Source organism: Periplaneta americana, chromosome 14 (assembly GCF_040183065.1).
Source record: "Periplaneta americana isolate PAMFEO1 chromosome 14, P.americana_PAMFEO1_priV1, whole genome shotgun sequence".
Taxonomy (NCBI): domain Eukaryota; kingdom Metazoa; phylum Arthropoda; class Insecta; order Blattodea; family Blattidae; genus Periplaneta; species Periplaneta americana.
Genome location: NC_091130.1, coordinates 110,057,566 through 110,069,668, shown reverse-complemented (window position 1 = coordinate 110,069,668; position 12,103 = coordinate 110,057,566). Strand labels below are relative to the sequence as shown.

The 12,103-nt window shown below is 33.4% G+C and overlaps 1 protein-coding gene across 1 annotated transcript in view; it reads right to left on the bottom strand.

Annotated features, from left to right (window-relative positions):
* LOC138713657 (gamma-glutamyl hydrolase-like) overlaps positions 1–11,296 on the bottom strand; it is a 104,379-nt gene extending 93,083 nt beyond the window's left edge. Inside the window, exon 1 of the mRNA XM_069845921.1 lies at positions 11,116–11,296. Coding sequence (XP_069702022.1) covers positions 11,116–11,188 — 73 coding nt within the window. The 5' untranslated portion in view covers positions 11,189–11,296. The remainder of the gene's footprint in view (positions 1–11,115) is intronic.
* Positions 11,297–12,103: the final 807 nt, after the last annotated feature.

Below are 12,103 nucleotides of genomic sequence, written 5' to 3'. Positions count from 1 at the left end.
GAAGCCATACGCCTGTCTCGTAGAACCGTGGTGAGGAGATTGCAGTATGTGCGGGTGGGTTATGTAAATAAGCCTAATGATTTGTGTGTGTGCATAGAGCGAAGTTTATTCCATTAAATTAATAAGAGTGGTATAAAGTTTGTACTGTACAATAGACTGATGTAATATCCTTATAAACTATTATGTACTGACAGACTGAATGAATAGAACAACCGTGGCTCTTGTTATATTAATGCAGGGAAGATAGCTGTAATGCGAGTCCGCCACTGCGTGAGCGTTCTGCTCTGGCTTGGAATTGAAGTGCCTTGCGGAGTGAGAGCAGCTCTGGCCGGACATATGGAGCCGCTCTCATGCCCGGCCCTGCCCTAGAGACAGCAACTCCATATGCCAATTAGGGAATGCTTCTCAGATATGAGTGGTAGGTGAGAAATCAAATACCTCCCGCGAATCAACAGTAAAAGAACGGAGACTGACCTCTTAAATCCAGAGAGACAACCAGTTTTAGGGAGGAAAAAACCCTAAAAGAGAAAACTGCCCGACACTTGCCCACTGTTGCTGCAGTGGGACAGCTCCCCGCTAAGCGCAGAAAACGTACTATTGCAATGCTAAAAGACCAAAAGGTAATGATTTTAGGTATATTAATCTAAAAAATAAAAAAATAAATTATTTCGTTGTAACTGAAGCTGCGGCATTTATAGCTATAAATCTAGCCAAACGGATTCGAGTCCAATAGAGAAGTCCATTGTCTTGAACTTTCGCCATGCTGAGCACATAAGCAGAGAGATCTCACAGTCCACCGCTGTGGAGTAACGGTTAGTCTGGTTGACCGTGAAATGAGCGACCCAGATTCAAATCCTAGTTGGGACAAGTTACCTGGTTGAGGTTTTTGCCGGGGTTTTCCCTCAACCCATTAAGAGCAAGTGCTGGGTAACTTTCGGCGTTGGGCCCTGGACTCATCTCGCTAGCATTATCACCTTCATCTCACTCAGGAAAGATTGGAGAGTGCTGGGTTTGCAGTGAAAGACCTGCCCATGGGCATAACACTTATGTATGTAGTTGTAGAATTTAACTTGTGTATTCACCTGGGGAACACAACTCAATTTGCACAAAAAATGACTTAACCCCCTCTACCGGAACACCATAGAATTATCATCGTACATTTTAGGTATACATATTTTTTCTCTTCTCCCCTGCATTCCTTCCATTCATTAGTGTTAACTGTGCCGATTTCTTACATTCTTCATAAATCGAGTACTATAGACACGATGCGAATTAAGATTTCTGATGATGGGGGGGATAGAATCCTAGATAGAAAATACCATACATAAAATTATTATTATCCTCATTCGATACGGCTCAACGCTTGGTTGCACTGAGTTGCTTGTCTTGCATCTTGATCATAATAATAATTGTATCCATGGGCAGGCTTAAGATAAGATGTGTAATTCATAAGTTATTGATTGTTGTCAGCTTCTCGGTGATGAAAATGCATTAATACTAGTGGCTTATGCAGCAAATACTGCAAACTAAGTTCATTAGACGTTCAAATAAAAATTTTTCAGATTTATTTTCAATGAAAAATACCAGACATTTCGAAGTTATTTGCTTCCATAATAATGAAACATACTCCCTCTGAATGTTTTTTATGCCAAATACTTTTTTTTTAACCTATCCACTTTCAGTTTTTGAGTTTCAACGCGAAAGCACAAGTAACAATGTCAGGACGATTAGTGGCTTTTTCATGTGTGAGTAAAGCAATAGCTCAGGTCATTGTAGATTTAGGTAAAAGTTTATAAAAAGTCAGGTTTGCTATGCTTTCGAACAATAGACATAGCATCTTGGTATAGTTGTTGCATGTAGAGGTGGAAATGTAGAGGGTAAAATCATTTTATCCTGCTGAGAGATCTTGATGAAATGATCGGGAGACTACAAAATTTTGTAAGCCTCTTATTTTATCAGTAAGTAATACCTTATGGTCTTTCCTTAGAAACTATAATTTTTGCGCTCTCTCGAGTCAATACTGAAGAGAATGACGCATATAAATATCTACACCACACCGCCATTAAGTATATGAAAAAGACCCAACCCCACTTGATTAATAACTATAAAAAATTTGATTTTTAATAACAATATTATTATCTTACGCAAGTTTTGTAGTTTTATATGTATAATAGCCGCCACTTAGTAAATTATAGAAATGAAGATCTAATTTAAGATATTCTCTACATCTACTTATATAACCCCAAAACGTTTTGACTTTCATATCATCAATATGGCATTAATATGTATAATCAATGAAAAATAGTCACATCATGGCATGAACTATAATAATATTTCATTTATAATGGTAATAATGTCATCAAACCATCTCAAGTTTTGTAGATTTTAATATCCAATACACAGCTGTACTCAGAAAATTACACACCTCAGAATCAGATCTGTAAATTATTTTTTGTACGTCTTGAAGTTTTAATAACCTATTGTTTATTATAGTGTGTGTGTTTTTTTATTCTGAAATGCAATTAATTCTCAAAACTGAAGAAAGATGAATTTTGGAAAATAGGAAAATTATGTAGGAAAACTAACGCTTCATTGAAAGTTACTATTTTTCTGAAAATCCTTGGATGCCAAGCTTCAAAATGGCGAGTCATTCATTAAAATCCGTTCAGCTGTTTTCCTGTACTTTCCATTACCAGTTCTAATTTATATATATACATATACATACATACTTTTCTTTGCTTACTTTATATTGTACTTTATAAAGTGTACTTGTATTAAAAAAAATTATATTTTGTGAGGTGGAAATAGAAGTTATCCCTGGCAGGGATGTTAATATGAATTTATGAGAGGAGGATAACGTTCCAAGAGGGGGGGATCCCTCCCATCCCTCCCGTTAATTCGCACCCTGACTATAGATTAGATACATTATCTGAAGACTGTTACTGTGTTTTCTTGTCTTTTTTTTCATAGGTAGGCCCTAATATCTTCCTACTTGTTCTATATAAGTTAAAATTAGGCTCACCTACCATAAGTTGCTAAATTATGAAATGCATAAGCTTACAAACAGTCTCGCGATTTATTTGAGCACGTTGACTAATAAGAGCTAGTTAGTAAACTAGCGACAGAAATACAAAAATTGGACATCCCTAACGTATTCGTTCTGTTCTTTCAAATATGACGGTTATTGTTTGCGTTTACCGGTGGTGCTTGACCACCTGTCTTTCTAGTACACAATAATAATTATTGTGGTTTTCACCCAAAGTTCAGTCGTTATGTTTGAAAAGGTAGGGTTGCAAAACGAAAAACCTGCATTTATCTATGTTTATGAATGAAATTCACGGCAGTTGCTTACTGTAATTCACATAAATAATTAAAAATAAAACTCCAAGTTTGTGTATTATTTCTCTGTAGCCTTCCTACTCAGTGGGTTATAATTTAATATTAATAAGGCACAAAGTTGCCAAGCGACTAGCTAGAGCGTCGGTTTGCTTACCGGAGTCCCGAGTTCATATTCATATTCTTTATTTGCCTGAAGGTACAATGGTACAAGCGGCCTCGTCAATTTAATATTATAAAATACAATATCAAAAAGGTTAAAAACTGCAAAATAATAAAATTCAACTAAAATTCATTCATATTGTAAAAAGGATTATTTTGTAGCCATCTCTTAGTCTGAAGTTTGAATTGTTTGTCATTTTGTGCCTTTATATTTGTAGGTATCTAATTATTTATAAAATTTACTGCAGTAATTACATAACTAGATTGTGTTTTTTTCAACCTGACAAATGATATGTTTAGTTGATCAGAATTTCTGGTTTCATAGTGATGCAGATCTTCTATAATTGTATAATTATTTATATTCTTTTTTACATGCATTATTTATTTATTTATTTATTTTTATTGCTAGTAAGTTTGAAATGAATACAATGAAAGATAAACTAGCCCACTCCTGAATGAGTAAGACTCGTGCTCAGGAGGGGATTCCAATACAGACAAAAATAAAATTAAAATTGAGAGTTAATACAGATTAAATAGTGTTTAATATGTTTAAACCCAAACTATAAATCCAATACAAATTGTTTAATTTCTTTTATTAATTTGGAGAGGATTCGTGGTTGGAATATTATTGGAATAAAATTTGATTCATGCTATGATAAAAAGCTGCAGAAGTTCAAAAATATATAGATTGTAAATTGTCATAAACTTTTCATTTTTGAAAAGAGATCTACATGATAATCTGGGTGGTGATATTGTTAAAATAGGGACTGCTTTTTTCTGCAACAACAGAATGTTTGGAAGATCAGAACTATTTCCATATATATAAAAGTAATCCATATCAAATAACATTTTCAAATAGTGCATAGTAAACTTGTTTTAAATAATGTTTGGGAATCTTGTACATGAGACTCCTCAAGAGATAAATTACTCTAGAAATTATTTTACATGCATAACTAACATGGTTGTTCCACCTTAGTTTAGAATTCAGATATATACCCAGCATCTTTACAGACTCATTTATCACATTGTTTTGAGTTTGTTTCAAACTAAGAGTTAATACATGAGTTTTTTCATCATTAACAGTAAGTCCATTAATTGAAAACCACTTTCTTATTTCAGAAAATACAACTTGCTTCATATAATCTAACTCAACAATATTATTATGTCTGATAGAAATTGTATCGTCAGCATACATCAAGTCATAATAAGTCCAAGTGAAGTGTGTGGTGAATAATTACAGTATTGTTGCTGGGATACCTCTTTCATTTGGCATTAATTTCACTATTTATACGTTCACTGTTACTATAACATCAAATACATATATAGATGGAAAAAAGCTATAATGCTTCTTAACTTGCTCACACATTTAGTGATCGACTACAGTTACCGCATTCGTAAGATGGAATCTGCTCAATAGACACAGGACTAAGTCACACATACGCTTCCATATTAGTAATGCGGATAGAAAGTCAATTCTCACTTTCTTGATCAAACGATACAGACGAGTCCAACTAATTCAAATTTGATCCGGAGACTTTTTATTTATTAACACTAGCCATACCCGTACGCTCCGCTGCACCCGTTAGAAATAAATATAAAGTAATTAAGTAATTACATAATTAAAATAGGGCATTTGATCCAGGGAACATTCGTGTTTGATAGAAGGATAAATCGTTTAATATGTTACTTAATTTAAATTGCATCCAAATAATTAAAATGCGATCATTTTGGTTCAGAGACACTCATTTGGTGCAATGACAATTCCTTTAACATGTTTATTAATTTTTATTACATACAACCATAGTTTAATTAAGATTGACATCATTTAGATTTAATGTGTATATTGTATTTTACTTGTTATAGGTTTCCATTGAATTATGGTAATAACTTAATTTTAACCCATGTTTTCTACGTATTCAGTAAATGGCGCTTGGCCCACTATGGTTCTGAACCCTTCAAATAACTTAAATTATATTATAATATTACATATTATATTATATTATATTATATTATATTATATTATATCGGAAGTTACTGTAATAACGTTATAGCATTATGTCCATCTAGCGAAACTACACTTTCCAATGGTGAAATAATAATTAATTATACAAATCGGTTAATTTAGCTTCCGATATTACTTCATACAAACACAGAAACATTCTCTGTAAGCTATCTTTCATAGCTTTCGATTGTCGCTGTCCAAGGCCCCTTATAGACGAAGTCATTTGTTTTTTAATTCATTACACCACCTTAGATGGCCTTGTTATTGTAATTTTGAAACTCATTTATCTCATTAAATATCAGTCCTATCAAGATTTTGCAAGGAATAAAACTTATGGAAAATTATTTTTAAAGAAACTTTTGTTATGTAACATTTTTCACAAAAATCAATAATAAGCGAGATATTTCGATTTATTTAATTCAGGCCCCCTTATAACCCCCCTTTTAAATAATGTATTTTGAACGCCATATAGCCTAAAATCTAAGTTACAACGAACTTAATTTATATTCCAATTTTCATCGAAATCCGTTCAGCCATTATCGCGTGAAAATGTAACAAACATACAGACATACAGACAGACAGACAGACAGACAGACATACAAACAAAAATGTCAAAAAAGCGATTTTCGGTTTCGAGTGGTTAATTATATATGTTAGGACCAATTATTTTTGTAAAATCGAAAATTACCAGAAAAATTTCGGCTACAGATTTATTATTAGTATAGAGTGCATATTATTTAAACAATTTAAACCTTGAATATTATTCAAAATACCCCCAGCTTATAGATTTTTTGTCAGAGGATAGAGAGCTTCTTTATTCATTCTTGGTTATGAAGCTATTTCCACATGTCTTTCATCAACAAGTCATTCGTAAATTTTTATTCAAACAGGTGATAGTTGATAAATCCGAGCCATATGAAGGATGTGGCAGCATTTTTAAGCCAAGTTTAATCAGGGTATTTTGTATGATTTTTACGCCTTCGTAGGCATGAAATTAGAATAGAGCGGCGTTTCTCAAACTGTGGCCCCCGGACCACCTATGGTCTTCGAGGTCTGCCCTTGTGGTCCTTCAAAAAAGACGGAAGAAAAATAAATTCAAACGAATTGCGTATTTAATATAGCTGAAAATCTCACAATTTGGAAATGACACATGGCAATCGCCTTTCACTTTTTCTCCCAGTATTGACGTTAATGAAATGTATTATCCTACTTGTCTACTGACTTCCCACTCTACTCTCAACAACCAAAGAGGGATTTAAAGTACTACGAACGTGGTGTTTCTCGCCATCTTTTCCCTGCACATTTGGCGCTTGTAACCCACCCAGGGACCCCCGAACTCATAACAGAGGACCAAAGTACCGAACCTTTTCATGTACTTATGATATTCTTAATAGTTTTGCCGACACCCAGTCTGCACATTGAAATGGTCACGTACTGTACGTCGTACACCAATAATACAACCCTGAGGTCAAAATTTAAAACTTATTTTCCAAGTAAATATGACAAATCCCCTGGTAGAGGGGAAGAGAAGGCCTGATGGCCTTATCTCTATCAGGTTATATAATAAATAAATATATAAATACGAAATGGAAATATAAAAATTGGAGATTTATCCTTCGAAGGGGTGGAAAAATTCAAATATCTTGGAGCAACAATAACAAATATAAATGACACTCGGGAGGAAATTAAACGCAGAATAAATATGGGAAATGCGTGTTATTATTCGGTTGAGAAGATTTTATCATCTAGTCTGCTGTAAAAAAATCTGAAAGTTAGAATTTATAAAACAGTTATATTACCGGTTGTTCTGTATGGTTGTGAAACTTGGACTCTCACTCTGAGAGAGGAACATAGGTTAAGAGTGTTTGAGAATAAGGTGCTTAGGAAAATATTTGGGGCTAAGAGGGATGACGTTACAGGAGAATGGAGAAAGTTACACAACGCAGAACTGCACGCATTGTATTCTTCACCTGACATAATTAGGAACATTAAATCCAGACGTTTGTGATGGGCAGGGTATGTAGCACGTATGGGCGAATCCAGAAATGCATATAGAGTGTTAGTTGGGAGACCGGAGGGAAAAAGACCTTTGGGGAGGCCGAGACGTAGATGGGAAGATAATATTAAAATGGATTTGAGGGAGGTGGGATATGATGATAGAGACTGGATTAATCTTGCACAGGATAGGGACGATGGCGGGCTTATGTGAGGGCGGCAATGAACCTTCGGGATCCTTAAAAGCTATTTATAAGTAAGTAAGTAAATAAATAAAATGTTCATGGATTCGTGATCCCTTTCATTGCGATATTGAAAATAACAAATTTTTGATTGAGTGAAAGAGAACAGTTAATTGAACTCTCGAATGACACAGGACTTAAAATGAAATTCGAGGCGGAAGGTATAGTTAATTTCTGGACCTCATCACAAGTGAAAAGAGAATATAGTGAACTGTACAATGCTGCATTAGAGATTATAATTCAGTTTGCTTCTACGTATCTGTGTGAGAAAGGGTTTTCATCATGAACTCTAATAAAAAACAAAGTACCGAATTCGACTTGATGTCTATGACGATCTCCGATTTCTTGCCAGTATACGTCCAAGTATATAACAACTGTGCAAGAATCGGCAGGCTCATCCATCTCATTAATGTGAGTACCAACATTTATTTATTTTTTTTTTTTTTTAGTTAATGAGTTAAAGATTATCCAAACTGTAATACCTTGAATTATTAAAAATAACGAAAATAAATTTTATTCTATTAACATTAACTTAATTAGTTAATACTAATGTAAAAGTAATTTAATTAAATTAATTTTAATTAATTAATTCTATTTTAAAATATGGGTATACTGGTATTAAAATATGCCACAAAAATGATAAATTTGCTTTCGAAAGGAACAAGAGTAAGGTGGTCCGCGGAACTGTTCTGACTTAAAAAAGTGGTCCCCATTTCAAAAAGGTTTGAGAAACGCTGGAATAGAGGATCGATCCCGATATGATCTCTTGAGGTTTTTGATCGACAAAATGGATGTAGAACAAATTTTCCTCCGAGAACTTCGATATCGCTTCCCTCTGTAGCTCAGAAAAGACACTAAAGGATTTAATTAATATCTGTCAACTCTTCACATTGAATAAGCCTTTCGACCCCATCCGTTCTCATTGTAATAATTCATGAACCAACTGTTGTCATTCACAATAATTTATTAGAGTTCATTGACTGTATAGTTGGTACGGTACAACAGAATAAACTAAAATCAAAATAACTCATTACTTTATTTTAACCGAAATATAATTGAAATGTATGACCCCAAAATGGCTCAGTCCATTGGCCATTTTTGATACATATATACAGTGTACCAAAAAAGGCACAAAATTAGAAATGCTCTATTTTCGTAAATACATAACATTAATTTATAATGAATACAGTGTTGGAAAGAGTAGACTTTAAAGATGAGCAGGACATTTTATTATGTTTTTTGAGGCTCAATTAAAATCTTATGGAGGTCAATACACAATGATGCGAAAAATGTGTTTTTTGAAGACAATTTATTACTTTAAAATGCAGAAACTGAATGTTGGTCAAATTAATAACAATTAATATTCTTTCAAATAATCGAAATTAAAAATGATGCTCTATGTGACCGCCATTTGCCCGCACAACTATTTGTAGGCGTCTTCTCCATTGTCTAATAGCACTGGATACCTGTCTTTGATTAAGCCGGTCCCAACATTCAAGAAGGCGTTGTCTTAAATGTTCAATATTACGAATTCTTGTTTTGTAGTAAACTGCTTTTTGTAGTTGACTCCATACAAAACAGTCCATAGGATTAAGATCTCGTTTGAAACTCCAGCGGAAACCATCAGAGAATGTGAGAAATGCGATCTTTCACGCAATAATCTCTCAGGAGGAATATCATGTCCGTATCTTACTAATCAATCGTTGTACACTTGAAACAGACCATTGTCGATGAGCGTAGTTCCTTACAATTTGACGGGCAGATAAATTATCATATTGGTGCAAATGTTTAATGAAAATCTTGTCTTCGTTCGTTAAGCGATCCGTTATTCACAAAATGAGAACTCAAAACGGAAGAAAACAAATGATGACAGCACAACAAACTGCTTGGCCTGCTGAACTCATAAGACCATAATGCTTAGTTCGGCATAAACGATCGATTTTGCACTGCCTTACAAAAAAATAAAAAAATAATCTATACTAATAATAAATCTGTAGCCGAAATATTTCTGGTAATTTTCGATTTTCCAAAAATAATTGGTCCTAACATATATAATTAACCGCCCTGAAACCGAAAATCACTTTTTTGAAATTTTTGTTTGTATGTCTGTCTGGATGTTTGTTACCTTTTCACGCGACAATGGCTGAACCGATTTATATGAAAATTGGAATATAAATTAAGTTCGTTGTAACTTAGAATTTAGGCTATATGGCATTCAAAATATTTTATTTAAAAGGGGGGTTATAAGGAGGCTTGAATTAAATAAATCGAAATATTTCCCTTATTATTAATTTTCATGAAACATATTAAATAACAAAAGTTTCTTTAAAAATAATTTCCGATAAGTTTTATTCTGTGCAAAATTTTGATAGGACCGATATTTAATGAGATAAATGAGTTTCAAAATTACAATAACAACGCCATCTAAGGTGGTGTAATGAAATAAAATACAAATGACTTCGTCTATAAGGGGCCTTGGTCAACAACAATCGAAAGCTATGAAACATAGCCTACAGAGAATGTTTGTGTGTTTGTATGAAGTAATGTCGGAAGCTAAATTAACCGATTTGTATTTTTAATTATTATTTCGCCATTGGAAGGTGTAGTTTCTCTAGATGGACATAACGCTATAATGTTATTATAGTAACTTCTGAGTGAATCGAGGACAGGTAAGATTAAAATAGCTTCTTATGCACAGAAAAGTTGATACGCTATTCTGTACATTCGTTTCCGTATTTCCTAAAATAATTTTTATGACCGAATTAGTGGTCTCTGGATCAAAATGATCGCATTTTCATTTTTTTAATACAATTTAAATTAAGTAACATAATAAACGATATATCCTTCTATCAAACACGAATGTTCCCTGGATCAAATGTCCTATTTTAATTATGTAATTACTTTATATTTATTTCTAACGGGTGCAGCGGAGTGCACGGGTACGGCTAATGTTTAATAAACGGTAAAAAATTAAATATTACAGTACTTTCCCGGTCTACAAGGGCTGTGAAATTTGCCTTCAAGTGAAATAATTAGTTACTATTTACTGGAATATAGCCATTTAAATTCTGTGACTTTTTTTTGGCCCACTGTGTATATGAATTTTTTTTTCTTCTTTCCCCCCCACATTATATTTTAAGCTTGTTTTCTTCCAAAACAACGCCAATCCTTGTCTATAAGTTTGTGTTATTATGCACGTCACTTAAAACCTCGCTCAGTCCGTAGACCGGTGGATAAAAAAAACTAGCCCAGTCCTTTCATAAAAGTGGACTGAACGCGTTTTGGGATCACACTCTTCAATTACGCTCAGTTTCCTCAGCAGGAATCGAACCGAAGTGAGATGCGCGCAGAAATGTGAGACGTTAGGCAGGCACTTACCTATGATGGGTCTGTCGTTGAGGGCGGCGGCGTGGGCCAGCAAGCACAGAGACGCAACCACAGCACTCCACATCGCAATCAGCACTGACACACACGCACGCACACACGGAACTAAACTTGTTCGCTGCTTGCTCAACACAGGAGACTCTCGCTTCCGGACGCTCTACCGTACTGGCAATGCCAACACGTTGGGGTGCTAGATAACGGGCCATTCACACGGTAAAGTATCTACGCAGATGTGACGTCAAGGAAAAATGTATTGCAATTGTCATATAATTTATTATGTATGTACAATATAAATAAGTAAATATATATGCATTTATATACAAACATCAATATAAATATCGTCGTTGTTCCTGCAATAACTCCTATGTGACATAATTATTGATTTTCAGATTTTTGCTCTATTAAATAACTTAAATATTGATACAGCAAGTAATAAAATCTCCTAAATGTAATTATATTTCTTTGTTTCGAAAATGTAAGACTTCACTGACTCCTATGTACGGCTGCCATAGGATGAAAGATTTTATATTTTGCACATAGGAATTATTGCAGGAACAACGACGATATATATAGTACTATAATATGCATAATCAAGGATTACACTATTTCGTTCATTCAACTATTGACCACATTTATTTATTTATTTATTTATTTATTTATTTATTTATTTATTTATTTATTTATTTATTTATTTATTTATTTATTTATTCATTCATTTACTTATTCACGCACCAATTACTTCCTTATTTATTTATTTATTTAATTATTTATTTATTTATTTATTCTATTTCATGTTATTGATTTATTTATTTACTTATCTATCTATCTATCTATCTATCTATCTATCTATCTATCTATCTATCTATCTATCTATCTATCTATCTTCTATCTATCTATCTGCCTCTCTCTCTCTCTCTCTCTCTCTCTCTATATATATATATATATATATATATATATATATATATAATATATGAAGAGTCCA